The 17,662-nt window shown below is 37.6% G+C and overlaps 2 protein-coding genes across 3 annotated transcripts; one reads left to right on the forward strand and one right to left on the reverse strand.

Annotated features, from left to right (window-relative positions):
• The first annotated feature begins 7,698 nt into the window (after positions 1–7,698).
• On the forward strand, positions 7,699–9,852 carry mterf2 (mitochondrial transcription termination factor 2). The gene is made up of 2 exons (XM_063004209.1): positions 7,699–7,744; positions 8,091–9,852. Exon 2 carries the CDS (start codon positions 8,106–8,108, stop codon positions 9,246–9,248), a length of 1,143 nt encoding a protein of 380 aa, XP_062860279.1. The 5' UTR covers positions 7,699–7,744; positions 8,091–8,105; the 3' UTR covers positions 9,249–9,852.
• Positions 9,698–16,443, reverse strand: zgc:153031. 2 transcript variants are annotated; one of them, XM_063004210.1, is made up of 6 exons: positions 16,161–16,443; positions 15,060–15,109; positions 14,005–14,110; positions 13,030–13,156; positions 12,041–12,156; positions 9,698–11,388 (listed from the first exon to the last, which is right to left on the reverse strand). In XM_063004210.1, the coding sequence occupies exons 1-6, from the start codon at positions 16,268–16,270 to the stop codon at positions 11,310–11,312; spliced, it is 588 nt and encodes a 195-aa protein (XP_062860280.1). In that variant the 5' UTR covers positions 16,271–16,443; the 3' UTR covers positions 9,698–11,309. The 2 variants fall into 2 exon arrangements, with proteins under 2 accessions (XP_062860280.1, XP_062860281.1); XM_063004211.1 differs by having other exon boundaries at positions 14,005–14,462; positions 15,060–16,230.
• Between the last annotated feature and the right edge of the window lie 1,219 nt (positions 16,444–17,662).

Here is a 17,662-nt window from a genome sequence, read left to right on the forward strand (position 1 = left end):
TGTTATTAGTCATATTTCTAGCTTTGTTTCTAGGTTTGTTTCTAGCTCTTGTTACTAGCCATGTTTCTAGCTCGTGTTACTAGTCCTGTTTCTAGCTCGTGTTACTAGTCCTGTTTCTAGCTCTTGTTACTAGTCCTGTTTCTAGCTCGTGTTACTAGTCCTGTTTCTAGCTCGTGTTACTAGTCCTGTTTCTAGCTCGTGTTACTAGTCCTGTTTCTAGCTCGTGTTACTAGTCCTGTTTCTAGCTCGTGTTACTAGTCATGTTTCTAGCTCTTTGTTTTGCCTTGTTTGCCTAGTTTTGCCATGTTTGCTTTGTTTTGCCTTGTTTGCCTAGTTTTGTTATTAATAAATCCTTTGTTGAATACATCTCTGCGCGTGTGTCTGCCCCTTTTGTCTCGTCCGTAGCCTCCTCGTGACAGTCAGCAAAGTGGCAAATCTTCTACAAATATTAGCATGGCCTCTGATGAGTGGCAAAGTTTCCATCCCATTACACTAACAACACACTTCCTTAAGTAAACAAAATGATTATCTGATCGTCGGATGACGACTCCATTCAGCTGAAAGACAAACACCGACCACAGAATAGTTTCCTATGTACATGTAATAAAGAACCCAGCCACTATACCGACTGGCACAGCCAATGCCCATGCCACTTCTGGAGGCAACTTGCCTGTCCAGGACAGTTTTGTCATGATGGCCAAAAGTTCCACAATGCTGGCTGGGTTCCTTGGAAAAAATAAGGTATCATGGTTTCAGAATAGAAGAACAGGTGCCAGCAGAGGATTCAGCAACACTATAAGAAAGAAAGTGCCTCCTTACCAATTGATTTAGAAGCAACCAGACCCACTGTGACCCTGAGCAGGATAAATCGGTGGTAAAACACGACAATAATTAAATAGACTCCTTGCTGTATCAATATTTCTGATACTGTTTATAATATTGTAAAAAAAAAATGACAAAATTTTTTCATGTAAAAACATTTTTAAGCACATGTGACCACACAGATGTTTTAAAAGAAGAAATTGATTATAAAAAAACAGGCAGCATGAAATCACAGCTACAGTGACCAGGATAAAAATGTTAGTAAAAAATAATTAACACATTAATTAATAAAACTGTTCATTAAATTTTTCACAACACATGATAATAAACATGATAGACAGACTTGATAATAAACATACCATTAAAATCCTTTTTATTACTGACAAAACATTAAAAGAAAACAAAGTTGAGTGGCTAGGGTGTGACTTTAAGCTTATATTTTATTTTTAGGTTCTAGAGAATATGAATGCATTTGCATTTGTATGAAAGAATTGCTGCACAACTTAGCGCATGCATTGAATAAACACGCAGAATCTTTTTCTTTTAATTTGATATACAGGGTACACACTGCCACTTCAATATTCTTTCAAACTAAGAATACACTTTACTTATGCAGTGTAAGATAGTTCCATTTTTTAAACACTACATGTTCTACACCTCTTTATATTGTATGTTCTGTCTGCTTAAGTCTATTACTAGCCCACCAGCTCTGAGATCCGGGTTCGAATGCTATCATCTGGCAAGGTGCCAGGTACATAAACATGATTGGCTATGTCTTAGGGGAGAGAATGGCTGAAACTTAAGCAGTTGTCTGTGATTTTTAGTCAGTGGTTTTTATTTTTGGTATTATTTTTAAATTAAGGAATCTTACTTTAAATGATATGTTTAGAAACGAAGGGTCTTTTGTACACAGAAGAAAAACAATTGGATAGAAGACAAGACTCAACAGGAAGATTCAACAGGAAGGCATTCTGCTGTTAATAACACTTGAATGCATGGATGCCAGTAAGGCATGGCCTACATTTTTTATTTTGTATTATATTTTTACATTTCTATTTCAGTGATACCCTAGTGTTAAGTACTATTTATAATGATAAATAAGTACCACCAACACACACACAAAGTACATATGACAAGTGTTAATCATTAAACCCTATAAAATCATTATTGCTGAAACAAGTTAACTTGAAAAACTACTTATGTCTGTGGGTTTAAAAAAAATCCAGTTATTTGATGCGTATGTACATGTTGTTACATGGAACCAGACCAACTGGTTTTATAAGTAAGTGTTACTTGTTTGACAGGAGCAGATGTGCATTATTTAGCTGTACAGATTGCAATTATTAATATAGTATTAACATGTGTTCCTCAGTTTCAGCCCCCGTACTGCATCAGACAGTAATGAATGTTTACACACATAAGCTTCACATCACCTCCTGCTCCTGCTTTTACTTCTTTGATTAGGGAAAAACTTCAGTTTAGCTTTCAAGTGACAATTTTGAAACAAATGCTTCTCTCTAGCAGAGCCAATGTAAAACTTGCTCAAGTGAGCACTGTTACCCATATCCCAGCAGCTTCTAAAAAATCATGGCTTTTTTGATGGTTCTTGCAATGACAGATAATTTGCACATCTGTACAGGTGCCATTAATGCTGATACACATTTTGGAGCAACATGTGCTTTCATTTAGACAATGTTTTTTTGGAATATTTCTGCTTGTTTTAGCAAGACATATTCTGCATGTGTTTCAAAAACATTACTTCTTTGTAGTTAGAGTGCAGGTGCTAGACTGGCCTGTTTGCTCTGATTAAAAAACGTGTAAAGCATTATAAACGTGTAACGCAAGATACAACAGCAAGGATCCCAGATTGTTGAGCAGCTGATGTGTTACATCAAGCAACAACAGGATGTTCTTTTAAAACTACATGAATTGTCCTTTTTTCCACAATGATTACAGAACGTTGTAAAAAAAGCTTGACAAACATTCCTTACAAGTGTATACAAACATTTGACTTAAACTGTTAATGAAAAGCACCACATTAACACACGTCTTCTGAGTTTCTGTGAAGGTTTTTTAGGGGCGTTATTGGAGAAGATAAGTCTTTATGCTCTGCCAGCAGTTCAGCTCCATTTGGGCTCTGGGCTTTTCTTTTAGCTTTTATCCTCAGTACCACTACAGCCACAGTCAACCCTAGAATTACTAGGCCAAACACCCCTCCAATTGCTGCATATGGAGGTGGATTTGACTCAGGCTCAGAACTCATCCTAGGATTAATTTTCAACTGGATCACTTGCTTAAAGGTGCAAATATATGTGTCCTCCACATTAAACCAGTCAGCTGTCTCGTCTTCATCATTGTTATCCAGTTCACTAGAGTCTAACAGCACCACACACCAGTATATACCACTGTCCTCCACAGCAAATTCAGTGATTGTGAGAGAGGCATCTGATTCTGAAATCTGCATCCTGTCCTCCATAGGATCAGTTTCTGGAACTTCTAAGTCAAAGAGAAGATCTACCTCGTTAGGATGTCTTTGTCTGTACCACAGGAAGGTAGCTGAATTGAATGAGGGTAAAGTGCAATTTAAGGTAACTGTTTCTCTGGCATGCACTTGCATCACACTTGACAACAGATTTGAACAAACAGTCATGGAGTATTCATTATTAAGTGAGGGTGAGAAACAGTTATAGTCCCCAGAGTGATTGGTTGTGACATAAGGAATTACCAATGAGTAATCTCCAGCCTCTTCAAGGTTTGATATGTACATCTGACTGGCAATCGATCCTTCATTAGTTTGTGATGTAGTTGAGTTAACTTCTCCAACAGGTGTTCTCCAGTATCTTTTTTGGTTCAGATGCTTCGACTTGCATGGCAGGACTGCTTTTTCTCCCAAACCAAAATAAACAGGCTCAGCGTCAATGCTTTCTCGTGGATGTATATTTTGGAAACTCTTACACTGCTCTCCATCCATTACAAGGCAGTAGAAATCGTATGTTTTGCTTTGGGTGGCATCTAAGACATGGAGAGAAAAGCCTTCATCTTGCACCTGGAGGAGTCCTATTAGTTCCTCTTGTTGAAGCTCCAGTGATCTTTTGGTATCTAAAACCAATTTTTGTTTGTGTCCATAAAACATTCTGCCAAACCATTTGATGCTAATGCTGCCTTTTTCAAAATTACTAATATTACACACAAGATTAGCATTTTGTTCACTCAAAATATCTTGAGAGGGAATTTCTTTATGGCAGACATATAAGTGGCTTTGATGATGGGTTTGAATCTTATTACCAACCCAGCATTCAATTTCATAAACACCTGAATCGGAGGCTGTGAGATCTTCAATTTGCATACCAAGTAGTCCTATTTCTGTATTTCCTATATAAGTGGAGTTGATCCGGTTCCTGTAAGGCTCAGGAGATATGAGTGGGTCTGATGAGTTGCCCAACAGCAGCCTTCCATAGTCAGTTACTCTGTACACTGCAACGTAATCCACCCCAAAACAAAAACCCATCTCCAGGGATTCTCCAACTGTTTGGAAAACAGGCTTTGGCTCTTCTTTGGCCAGAGTTATAGCCAGCACCAAAAAAAGTATTAATCCAAATCTGAGCATCATGTGCAAGCAAGATCTTCACAAGACTAAAAAGCTGTCTGTAATGCACTCCACATGCAATTATATTTCTGACTAACTTGTTTGGCATTAAGATCCACCCATGTCATGGTGTGCTTACAGCCTTATTAGGGTGTACTTTCACTTATCCTAATCTTGCACTCATGAGTTTGTTTAGTTAGCAAAAATAAATAAATAATTAAATAAATAAGAGCAATTTATCATTTAGGCTAAATGCATATTCAATGAAAGTTTTCTTTGCTTTAAGCTTGTATTTCATAGCTAAAAAGGAGACTTGTATGTTACTGGGTGGTTAGACAGGTTTTTTGTTTTTTTTTAACCTAAATGTGCGTGCAAACAGGTGCATGGGTGTGTAGGGGACAAATGCTGGAATGTGCATAAAAATTTTCACATGAAAACACATAAAAGTTCACAAAAGTGTTTTATTGCAGCTGCTGAAGGTGGTTATGTTTTCATGTTAACAACATTTTTTACATGGATGATACAAGTCTTCAATAGTTGTTTTATAAAAGAAAACATTTCCGTACATTCTTTCTTTCCATTTTATGCTGCTTTGTTTATTAATCAAACTGTTCAGTGTGACAAATTTTGCAAACAGGTTAGGGTGTTATAGGGTATTAAAGAGTATTACTTTGGTCCCTTTTTTCTGCTTAGACTGTTTGCTTATCCAATGTGTTTCCAACTACTAAACAGTTCTCAAACTGTTTTTACAGCCAAATAGCTTCACACATTTAGCAAAACTATTATTTGACATTTGTTTGACTTAAATTATGTGTCTACAAGTGAATCTTTTATAAACCAAGGACAACAGCATCAGACCTTGTGCTTGTGAAACAGTATGGCCACCATTTAAACTAGAATATAATATATTTAATTATTAGGATTTTAATGTCATGTTTTACACTCTTTGGTTACATTCATGACAGAAAAGGTAGTTACTCATTCTACAAGATTAATCAGTACAATTCACCTCACTTGCACGTCTTTGGACTGACTGTGGGAGGAAGCCAGAGCTCCCGGAGGAAACCCACGAAGACACAGGGAGAACATGCAAACTCCACACAGAAAGGACCCGGACCGCCCCACCTGAGAATCAAACCTTCTTGCTGTGAGGCGACAAAGCTACCCACTAGGCCAGCGTGCCGCCCTAATGTAATAGATAATATCCCTATAATCAGAGACTAGTGTGGGTAGTGTGGAAAACCAATAACTAAAGTGGAAAAAGACTAACCTGAAATGAAAGAAGAAAATATAAAACAAAGCTATGATTTCCTCCAGGAGCTCCGGTTTCCTCCTACAGTCCAAAGACGTGCAAGTGAGGTGAATTGGAGATACAAAATTGTCCATGACTGTGTTTGACATTAAACTTGTAAACTGATTAATCTTGTGTAACGAGTAACTACTGCTTCTGTCATGAATGTAACCAAAGAGTGTAAAACATGACGTTAAAATCCTAATAAATAAATAAAAACGGGTGTAAAAGTGAATAGCACACATTTCTTCAGCAACAGAATAATAAATTATGGTGCATTAAACCGTAATTAAATCTCCGAGTTGATCTACAGGGGTTGGACAATGAAACTGAAACACCTGTCATTTTAGTGTGGGAGGTTTCATGGCTAAATTGGACCAGTCTGGTGGCCAATCTTCATTAATTGCACATTGCACCAGTAAGAGCAGAGTGTGAAGGTTCAATTAGCAGGGTAAGAGCACAGTTTTGCTCAAAATATTGCAATGCACACAACATTATGGGTGACATACCAGAGTTCAAAAGAGGACAAATTGTTGGTGCACGTCTTGCTGGCGCATCTGTGACCAAGACAGCAAGTCTTTGTGATGTATCAAGAGCCACGGTATCCAGGGTAATGTCAGCATACCACCAAGAAGGACAAACCACATCCAACAGGATTAACTGTGGACGCAAGAGGAAGCTGTCTGAAAGGGATGTTCGGGTGCTAACCCGGATTGTATCCAAAAAACATAAAACCACGGCTGCCCAAATCACGGCAGAATTAAATGTGCACCTCAACTCTCCTGTTTCCACCAGAACTGTCCGTCGGGAGCTCCACAGGGTCAATATACACGGCCGGGCTGCTATAGCCAAACCTTTGGTCACTCGTGCCAATGCCAAACGTCGGTTTCAATGGGTGCAAGGAGCGCAAATCTTGGGCTGTGGACAATGTGAAACATGTATTGTTCTCTGATGAGTCCACCTTTACTGTTTTCCCCACATCCGGGAGAGTTACGGTGTGGAGAAGCCCCAAAGAAGCGTACCACCCAGACTGTTGCATGCCCAGAGTGAAGCATGGGGGTGGATCAGTGATGGTTTGGGCTGCCATATCATGGCATTCCCTTGGCCCAATACTTGTGCTAGATGGGCGCGTCACTGCCAAGGACTACCGAACCATTCTGGAGGACCATGTGCATCCAATGGTTCAAACATTGTATCCTGAAGGCGGTGCCGTGTATCAGGATGACAATGCACCAATACACACAGCAAGACTGGTGAAAGATTGGTTTGATGAACATGAAAGTGAAGTTGAACATCTCCCATGGCCTGCACAGTCACCAGATCTAAATATTATTGAGCCACTTTGGGGTGTTTTGGAGAAGCGAGTCAGGAAACGTTTTCCTCCACCAGCATCACGTAGTGACCTGGCCACTATCCTGCAAGAAGAATGGCTTAAAATCCCTCTGACCACTGTGCAGGACTTGTATATGTCATTTCCAAGACGAATTGACGCTGTATTGGCCACAAAAGGAGGCCCTACACCATACTAATAAATTATTGTGGTCTAAAACCAGGTGTTTCAGTTTCATTGTCCAACCCCTGTACTTCAGCACTGTCTCGTTATGGGTTGTTTACACACCTGCCAGGTAGCCATTGTATAAAGCCAGACACTGAAGTGAAGATTAGCCTTTTATGCTAACTGTGAAATTAAATTATTAATTTAATCAATTAAATTAATTAAATTTCAGTTAAATTCAATGAAACAATGAAAGCTTAATTATCTTATTATATAAATATGTTTTAAATAGTTTGGCTGTCGTGGTAATATCAAGTATTACAAATATTTCTCCTCCTGTCCTGGTGATGGCAGAACTGTATCATACCGTCATGGCGGACACAAACACAAAAGAAAACGTTGACGCGTTTGATAACGATGGCTGTGTTCCAAATGACATACTGCAGAACACAATGTATGCGGTGGAAAGTCATATCACTAGTTGAGATTTATAGGGAAGGGAGCATTTTATTTAGGATTTAACGTATGTGTTGACCGCGGAGTTTGTCAGGTATGATATTGTGCTTATGGACCTTTTTTGCTAACTGTGCATGTTATGTAAAAATATATTTACAGCCAACAACCCAAACAAAACAGTCTGAACCTGTCTGCTTTTACTTATTCAACATGTAAATGATATAAATTTACAGTATTTTGAATAGTTGCACCCAACAATCCAAAAAAAACTGAACTGAGCTGTTAAAACCTTCAACAGTCTTCAACTGTTGACCCACCTTTAATATTAGCAATATATTTGTCTTCATGCATGCCTAACTGTTCCACTGTATTATTCTCTTAACTGTAATGACATCTGCGTAAATTAATAGTGTTGAATAAATGTTTGCTTTTTTACACAGGTATCTGACACACTTATGACATGTGCAGACATGCTACGCCTTCTCACAGTGTCCCTGTGTTCCTTCAGTCAACGACTTCAACAACTTCCCAGCATGTACTGCTCCTCCTTCAGCCAGGTGGAGAATACCTCAGCCGTGAACACCCTTTACAACCTGTCTGTTGATGTTGGAAAAATACGAAAACTGAAAGGTTGGGTGTTGCTTCAGAACCCTGTTTACGTCATGGAAACAGTGGCTATGTTGAGGGACATTGGTGCCACAGAGCCAGTTATTGCTCGAGTTTTGGAACTCCACCCTGAAGCTATTCTTTGCACACCTGAGCATCTTAAGATTCAAAAGTTTCTCTGGATGTCTGTTTGTGGCAGCCAGAAAGATTTGGTGGGGATCATCGAAAAGTTTCCAGCCTCCTTTTTCACCTCACACTGCCATATTGAAAACAGGAAGGCCAACATCTTGTTTTTCCAGAACCTGGGCCTAAACAAGCGCATTGTTGCTAAACTAATGGCAAGTGCCCCTCAAAGCTTCAGCAGACCTTTTGAGCAGAATGAGCAAATGGTCCAGACTCTTCAGAAAACCTACTTAGATCTAGGAGGAAATGATGTCAGCATGAAGGTTTGGCTACAGAAGCTGCTGAGTCAGAACCCTTATGTTCTACAGAAGTCTCCAGAAGCTATGAGGAAAAACCTTACGTTTCTCCAAGAGCAAGGCTTTACTAGCAGTGAGCTCCTCCAGCTTATTTCAAAACTCAAAGGCTTTATTACAGAGGTTCACCCAGAATTAATGGTTCTCACTTGGAGTTACTCACAGAAAACACTGTGCTGCCGTGAGCCTGAGCTTCGGGAGGTCATCTTGAAATGTCCAGCACTGCTTTACTACTCTGTGCCCATCCTAGAAGACAGGTTCAAATGCCTGTTCAGTGCTGGAATTAGCCGAGAGCAAATCATGCAGACGCCCACGGTACTTGAACTGACTACACAGATTGTTCAGTATCGCATTCAGAAATTGTGCTCTTATGGTTATGATGTAAGGACAGGCAGTCTGGAGCTGCTCAGTGGCACTTATAAAGACTTTGAAATTAGCTGTGGGAAATTTTGTCTGAGGCAAGAGCGGCCTCAATTTAATCCAGTAGCACCTCTCAGGACTGAAGAGGAAGATTAAGTGTTTTTAAACATTTAAAAGATTTTTTTCTTGTAGGCCAATTGGCAATCAAGCGAAGATCTATTTATCGTAGTGCAGCTTGGGTCAACATGGCTTAAGAACGAGTTCTAAACGAATATTTAATTGAATTGTAGCATGTATTTTGTTCTTTGGTGCAGTAACTGACTTTGGTAAACAGCTGGTAAAAATATCTGAGTAGATAGATAGATACTTTATTAATCCCGAAGGAATTTAAGGATTAATAAATTAAGGAGTAATAAATATTCCAGGGTGAGATCATAAGGTCACGTAATGTAGATGTCAGTGCTGGGACTAGCGTGCTTAGTTTTCTTACATGTGTTATTGTTTTAAATGTGTAAATGTTAACACCCTGAAATTACAATGCAGACATTTAATTACAGAATTTAAGGTACAGTGAAAGTAATACAAATCTCTAACTGTGACAGTAATGAAAAAGCATTGGGGCTGTATTTTATTCCAGGCACTGCAATGAATAGTTGATGTTACAGGGTTTTTTTCTTTTCTTTCAGAACATTCTGCACAATATAGCAGGGAAATGTATTTACAGTAATAAAATGCTAGATTAAATATTATTACACTGTCACTGTTATCAGATTATGGACCAATAAGCACTTTGATCGATAACTGGTTAGTACTTTACTAACCACTCCTGTTCTGTATAGTGTATTATTGGATTGAGGTACAGTATCCAGTGCACAGCCAAAACAATATTTTTGGTTGGTGTTTTTTTTTTTTTTTTTTTTTTGCACTACTTATTAATCTCTCCAAGTGGATGTACTGCAATTGCTTACCCAGCCAAGATTTCCATCTACAGTAGTGGAGAGATCCTTGTACACTTAATTAACATGCTTGATTGTCTGAGATAAAGTACTTGACATAGACATTTAAAGTACTTAAGGGTGACGAAGAAAAAGAAAAAAAAAAAAAACTTAAATAAATGAGTAGTGAGTGCAGTTGCTTGCAGGTGTTGGGCAATTTAAAAACCATGGGTGCCAGTTCACTCTATTCTGAAAAAGAGGGACATTTTAAAAAAATGCAACAAAATAAACTGATGTGTATTCTCTCGAACTTTTATTTAACTGACAAAAGTACAAAGAGATTAAATTTTTTTTTGGATAACTAACTTGATTGTAGTTTGTCAAAATAAACAGTAAAAAAAGGACCCAACAAATTAGTTTAACATTTGTCAATGCAAGAATAAAAATAATTTAGGTCTTTCACCATCTACCATAAATAATATTGCGAAAAGATTAATGGAATCTGGAATGGCAGAAAACCATTGTTAGTGTGACCCCCAACACAATTCAACAACATGGCTTCACACACAGAGTGTTTTCAGTAGAAAATGCTGGATGCATGCAGAGCAGTAGACACCATATCTGGAAAAATCAGGCACAGTTCATCACCTGGTTAATACCATGTCTACAGTAAAACATCATCATACAGAGTGCTTCTCAGCAGCAGTAACAAGGAGACTGGTAAAACTGAGGGAAAGATAAAAGCAGCTAAATACACAAACATCCTTGTGTAAACCTCCTGTTCAACTTTCAACACCCAAAACAATACTGGAGTGGCTCTGGGGCAGGTCTCGGGAGTATCCTTGTGTGCACCAGACAAAGTCCACAGCATGCAAGATTAGTGGACTTTCTGAACAATTCTGCCAATTCCTCTGATTCTACCATGATTCTCTAAGTGGCGCTATCGGAGTTAGCGTTAATTGTTTGTTGTCTTTTGCACTTTGTCTTGCTTTTTTGCACCATGCCCTTAGCACTGTGTAAAGATGTCTGAGTGGGTGTATTTAATTTGAGTACATATTATGACTGATGTTACTATCCCTTATTTAAAGTAGATGTGTCTATCAGTGATGTGTGCACAAGTTAAAGGGTCTGAATCCACTGTATATAGTTATTGTAGTCAATATAATCTAACTTGACAACTCATTATTCTATAATCTTCTTAAATATTTCATCTCCTAAACTGTGTACTATAAAACACACTTTCTGCAGAGTCCTATTTGTTGCTTTTTGTTCAGCTTTTTGGTCAAGTTTCCTTCTTGAAGACTTGAAATTTAAATGTTATGCCATTTTCTTCTTGAATCTCACTTGGCACACCAGGAAACCTAAGTAAAAAAAAATAAATAAAAAAAATAAGGATCAAGTTTATATAGAGTTGTGGATTTTATGACATCTTAATTTTTAAGAGTACGTAGATTAATAAATACCAACTTATTTGCCATTTTGTTAGAAACTCCAAACTGATACTATTATTGGTATTAGATATTATTAGTTTGGACTAATGTGTACCAAAAACACTCCACACCAATACTCCACCAACCAGAACTGTTCACAAACTTCAGCTTTGGGTGCATGCATTTATTTTTCTGCCATCTGCATATCACAGCAGAAATCTTTAAAAGTAAAAGCTAAGATGTTAAAGCGTCTTTAAATGTAAATTTTTGATGAACATATTCCACGGTTGCCTTATGTTTCTGTTGGAAATTTCTGATGGAAGAGGATACCAATGTGGTCTTCTGCTGTTGTAGCTCTAGTTTTGGCATGTTTTGCATTTTGCAATGGTTTATTGCTCAGTTACTACAGTTATTTCAAACCAGTCCATTTCTTCTAACCTTTACCATCATCACCATGACATTGCATGGCTAATAACTGAGCAGTGACTGAGGAGTGTATGTGCCAGTACAGGGTCTGTTGTAGTAGCTCAGCTAAAATGTAACATCATATAATTACTTACTCGCACATATTAAGATATCCCACCTGTTTTGTTTCCTGTATATTTTCTGGTCAAAATTAGGAAAGAAATTATCACAGTCAAAGTCTGCCATGATGTCGGTGAGGTAGATGAGATCACACCATGGGTGCTCCAGAGCTTCCTGTTAAAAATAAAGCATTTTGAATGGCTGCACTGTTTATTAACATTTTAAAAAGACAAACAACTGTGCAAACACTTTAAAAATAGAGATATTATTTTGTTTTAGAGATTTTTTTTTCTCAGTTAGTTAATACTTGGCACAAGAGAAAAATACACTGTGGCACACTGTTTTCTGTGTGCACACACAAAAGCCTATTATGGGCAGCAAATTAACCCTCTGCATATTCTGGTGAGTTGGAAGGAAATACCCAGAATAAACTTTTGCTGACACAAAAGTGACTACATTCTGCATTGTAGTGTGTTTATACAAAATGTCAAGATATTAGTCAAAGGTTCAACAATATAATTCTAGAGGCATAGAAACTAAAGAAACCTCTAGACATTAAAAAGGTTGCCAATATTATACATATTCAATATTTAAGTATTACAATAAAAATACTTTGTGATTTCCTTTTTTAAATCATGCTCATATTTCAAAAGTTAAGCTTATTTCATTCTTACTCCTTTTTACTTAAATGACACATATGACACAACATAAGCAAAAGGTTTGCTTTCCAAGTTTTGTTAATTGAGTGCATTTGATGAAGCTTGATGTTAAATCACTATATTTTCAACTTTGAGATTTAAGTGTTATTTGTTCCCTTGTTTTTTTGAGCAGTGTAGTACAGACAGTTTGTAAGTTGTTTTTTTAAACAAATGCTTTTCTTTTTGTTAAAACCTTCTGTTGAAAGATTTTGCTTTGTTTTTAATGGTTTCCCTTTACAGCATTTTGGATAGTAAAAATTGCAAGCTGGAAACACTTTTATATGTTCTAAAAAGCCTACCCTGCTTTTTAGGAAAGAGTTGCTTACAGGAGTCCATGGATGTTAAGTACCTTATAAACTTGAGTTCCACCTAAGATCCAGATGGCCTCTATAGAGTCACTGAGGGGAGGTTTGGAGGCCAAGCTGATTGCTTTATCAAAGTCCTCAGAAATAAAGTGAGCATGCTTTGGGACAGACCTGGTGGGGAAAACAATGGTAAAAAATTATTTTAATTGGTGTGCATTATGCAGCACATTAAAAATACACAACCTTAACAAAAACATACAGACACAACATCTTATTACTTTTGTATTAAAATCACTCATACTATCATTAATTGTTGTCAGACACTACACACAAACACAGTAAAACAGGCCATATTAAAAGAGAATTGTCTCAGAGCAACAATGCAGTTTAGCAGCCCACAAGTTTGCAGAATGGGAAGGTCAAGTGCTAAGGTTCAGTAGGTCTGCTTGTCTGGCCTCTTCAAAAATCTTAATGCTACACTGTTTAATAAAATATCAGCAAACTTTGTGCTTCCAGCTTTGTGGCAACAGGAAATAACTGATTTAATATGACAGTTTCCTCATGAACAAAGAATCAAACTATAAAGAAATGCTTGAAACAACTAAACCACAGAGGTCTGACTTCAACCCAATCCAACATATTTGGTAGAACTGTGAGCCAGGTTCCATCACAAGGTGTCAGTGCCAAACCACAGTAATGCCCTAGTGGTGAAATAAAACTAAACTACATGTTAATGCCCACCTCTTTTTGTTAATACACCTGTCTTCAGTTCCTTTTGATTGTGTTAATGTGTTGCACCTGTTTCTTGTTGTGTGTGTGTGTGTGGTGTTTGTGTGTGTACTTAAACCAAATCATCGTTACACCAAAGGTATGTAGACATAAACTGAACTTATGTGGAGTATATACATTATGAAAAGTGCTGACTGCATAAAGCATAACTATTAAAACGTTATTTTATCATTTTATCTGTTTTAGTCCATTATTGCACATTTGTTTAACAGTGTAAAGAATTAGCTTACTGCAGCTTTTTGCTCAGGACCACGTTGAGGCTGTTGGCCAGAGGGAAAACACTTTCTGGGCATGAGAACCAGCTATATCTGCCCCATATGATCAAATTATTTTTTCCTAAGATAAAGAAGCACATGCAGTTAATTAGAATATATACATAATATGTGTATAACTGTTTAAACATTTACAAATATTTATGGCTGAATAGCAGAAGAATGGTAAGATGGGTGCAGCACAGTAGGATGGTTTCTGAGGTCCTGGGTTCCAGATTTACTTCTGGTCCCTGTCTGGTCACATTTTGCAAGCTCCCTGTGTCAACAAAAGTTTATTCCGGGTATTTCTTCCAGCTCACCAGAATATGCAGAGGGTTAATTTGCTGCCCATAATAGGCTTACGTGAGTGTACAGAACACGGTGTGCCATGGAGTATTTTTCTCTTGTGCCGAGTATTAACTATCTGTAAGCAGGTACTGAAAAATAAAAACGATAAACAAAATAATATCTCTATTTTCAAGTGTCTCTCTTTTTAAAATGTGTCTTAGACTTTTTTTGTAAATATTTGTGTATTCTTAATGTCTATCTAAATACTTACATTCCATTACTGACCAACACTAACAACACATTTTATTAGATGAACCTCATAAATGCATGTGTAATATCATACCTTACAAAACACAATACGGCAGCAGATCATGTTTTTAATGCAAAAATGCTTTCTTAAAATGCATATTTGCATTTGAGTGGATTAAGTGAAAGGTTCTTGGGGTGGGTCTATATCATGAATAATGGGAGGAATGTAAACAAGCCGGTCCTGATCTATGCTATTCTGGAGCAGATTTCTCTGGCTTACTTTCACTGGTCACTGCTTTAATCACATTTTTTAAAATATATTTACTAGTCACAATTTTTGTATGGCAATTATTGGTCCACTTTTGTGGGCGGTGAAGGTATCTTGTGGGCAGGAAAAACACTTTAATTTATGACATATCAATGTACACAGTTACCCTTAGTAAACCCTACAAGGGGAATACAGCCAGATATCACTTATGGATGTATACACTACTCACCTGGCTTACACACAGTCGTAACGGTTTTCAACATAAACTGGAACTCTGTTCTGTTGATAATAGAGATAAATGCATTGTGGTAATACAGTTTTCTATATATTACTAACATTACATGTACATCTTTATTCATATACACTTTATGGTACCTTTACTCGTGTTTTTTTATGCTGCTTTTAAGACCTATTTTAAAGTGTTGGGGAGCCTGCTGGGGGATGGGTTCCTGCCATAACTAATGGGAACAGTGATTTATCATTGCATTACAAGTTGTGAAAATTCCACATTACACATCCAGGGGCTTTTTTTAAGGACATCTTTTTTTGTAATCCAAAGGCATTAATAAGGAATTGGTCCTTCATTTTCAGCTACGGCTTTCACTCCTCTGCGAAGGCTTTCTACAAGATTTTAGAGTGTGTCTGTGTGAATATTTGCTCATTCATCCAGAAGAGTATTTGTGAGATCAGACACTAATGATGGACAAATAATGACGTTAATTTCTCTAAGGGGATCAATAAAGTCTTATCTTAAGAACCTGGCTTGCATTCTCTGTTATAGCTAATCCCAAAGGTATTTACTGGTGTTGAGGTCAGGGTTCTGCTGGTCAGTCAAGTTCTTACACACCATATTCACCCAACCATGCCTGTATGGACCAAGCTTTGTGCACTGGGGCACAGTCATGTTGGAACAGAATAGGGGCTTTTTACCAAAGTGTTCCCACAAATTTGGAGGCATACAATTGTCCAAATGCCTGTATGTCTGAATTCTGGAAACAGTGTATGATGGATTTAAAAAAGAAAAATAGATAAACTACTCATGTCAGAATTCCCTTTTCTTAAGTTGACTTAATAAAAGCATTTGAGGAACTTATGAACAAAATAACTTTGCCAGTCAAATGAAATGCCTGAGGTGGAGCCCACACGATTTTTCTTCTTTCAGGAAATACTGTGAACAACATAATAAAGACAGTGAGTATGTTCGAATGCAATCTCAACCAGTTTCCAATAAACGTTACATAACCAGCGGTGTATTTTATCCCACGTTACACTGACTAAAACATGAATTACTTCGTTTATTAAATGACATAAAATGAAAATCATTTCTTACGGAAGATTCCAGGGAAGTCGACCGTTTTTCCCAATGCCCATATTCCTGCATGCAGCTGCGATAAGCCAGATCGGCTTCTTCTGTAATTCATTCTTCTGCTGGGTGTCCATCACCTTCACTCACTCACCGGTTACAACACAAAGCGCGGATGTTCACATGAACTAACTGATCCCTGATTGATTTAATGCGGCGCTGTTACGCTCCAGTCTCATGATGTGAAAGCGCTCATTCAAACATCTGGACCTTTTGGCGAAGTTGCCAAACTGTAAAATAAAATCCCTTTACAATAACGATTTGACTTCCATTAGATTAACTATTAACCAACCGATAACAACTCTTGCCAAATGAGTTTGGACAATTTCAAAACATAGTATGTGTGTGCACACGTCAGCTCGTGCGCGATAGCAGTGGCTGAACCCAAATGAATCTCTGCTCCTGATACACGCGCACTAGTTTAGAGTCTCATTCACGCCCTGCCTAGTGCACTTCGTGTTCGTGTGGACGGTAGTTCGGATTGTACCTATTGATAATGCTCCTCAGGTTATTGAACTTGATTATTTAGTAGTTTCTGCTATTTTGGTGGAGATGTCTGCACATTGCGTTCGTTTCATCGGTTTTACGGTGAATAAATTATTAATTAATTCATTTATTGTCTGTTTTACCAACGCTTTATCCTATTTAGGGTTGCCGTGGGTCTGATTCCCTGGGCGAAGGGCAGGGAACACCCCGGACAGGTCGCCAGTCCATCACATATGTTTAAATATACCAATGCAATGTATTTTAGTACACCAAGACAAAAGACCACTACTTTACCACTGAGGAAAAGACGTAAAAGTGTCGGCCAATTTTTTTTGACTGTTTGGATCAATTATAGCCTGGATTTCATATATGAACTTGTTTTTCACACATACAGCTGTATCTTGTGTGGATATATGATAATGATTCCCTTCCAGGCCCTGTTTCTCAAGTAGGTTCAGGAATGAATGATTCAGTTAATTTATACAGTTGTTTCCTCAATCTCATGTGTTTAAGGAACCTTAAGTTTCGTACAGCCGAAGGTGAAGCCTGTGAACACTAGATGTCAGGCTACCATACATTTTATTTTATTTTTTTTAAGCTGACGGAATTTTACCAAGTCTATACAGTATACAGTACGGAGGTAAGCTTTTTAATGCCTGGCTGAATGTCTACGTCCTTTGTTTTAATTTTTTATTATATCTTTAAAAAAAAAAACTAACGATCTTGATAGGTAATTTATGCTTCTGTGCTTAAAGCTACCCTCCATTCAGCATAAAGGGATACATTATGCATATGCCATTAATTATTAAAGAAGAAGAGTCTTGTTACTTTCATCCAGGTGTTCATTCGATCCGCATCACTTCTTCTCAGACATATGCTTCATCTGAACAGGATTATAAACACTGCTGTACTATCTATCGATCCAGTTTACTGATGAAAAAGTACATTAGATATACCTGTGTGCAAAAATAGATACCACACAG

The sequence above is a fragment of the Trichomycterus rosablanca genome, chromosome 11 (assembly GCF_030014385.1).
Source record: "Trichomycterus rosablanca isolate fTriRos1 chromosome 11, fTriRos1.hap1, whole genome shotgun sequence".
In the NCBI taxonomy this organism is placed as follows: Eukaryota; Metazoa; Chordata; class Actinopteri; order Siluriformes; family Trichomycteridae; genus Trichomycterus; species Trichomycterus rosablanca.

Excerpts from the sequence above, each read along its gene's own strand:
- mterf2 (XM_063004209.1), top strand. The coding sequence starts at position 8,106 with ATGACATGTGCAGACATGCTACGCCTTCTCACAGTGTCCCTGTGTTCC.
- zgc:153031 (XM_063004210.1), bottom strand. The coding sequence starts at position 16,270 with ATGGACACCCAGCAGAAGAATGAATTACAGAAGAAGCCGATCTGGCTT. Across the intron at positions 13,157-14,004 it reads GTCCTGAGCAAAAAGCTGCA|GTCTGTCCCAAAGCATGCTC; the intron begins GTAAGCTAATTC and ends TTTCCCCACCAG. Across the intron at positions 12,157-13,029 it reads GTGGAACTCAAGTTTATAAG|GAAGCTCTGGAGCACCCATG; the intron begins GTACTTAACATC and ends TATTTTTAACAG.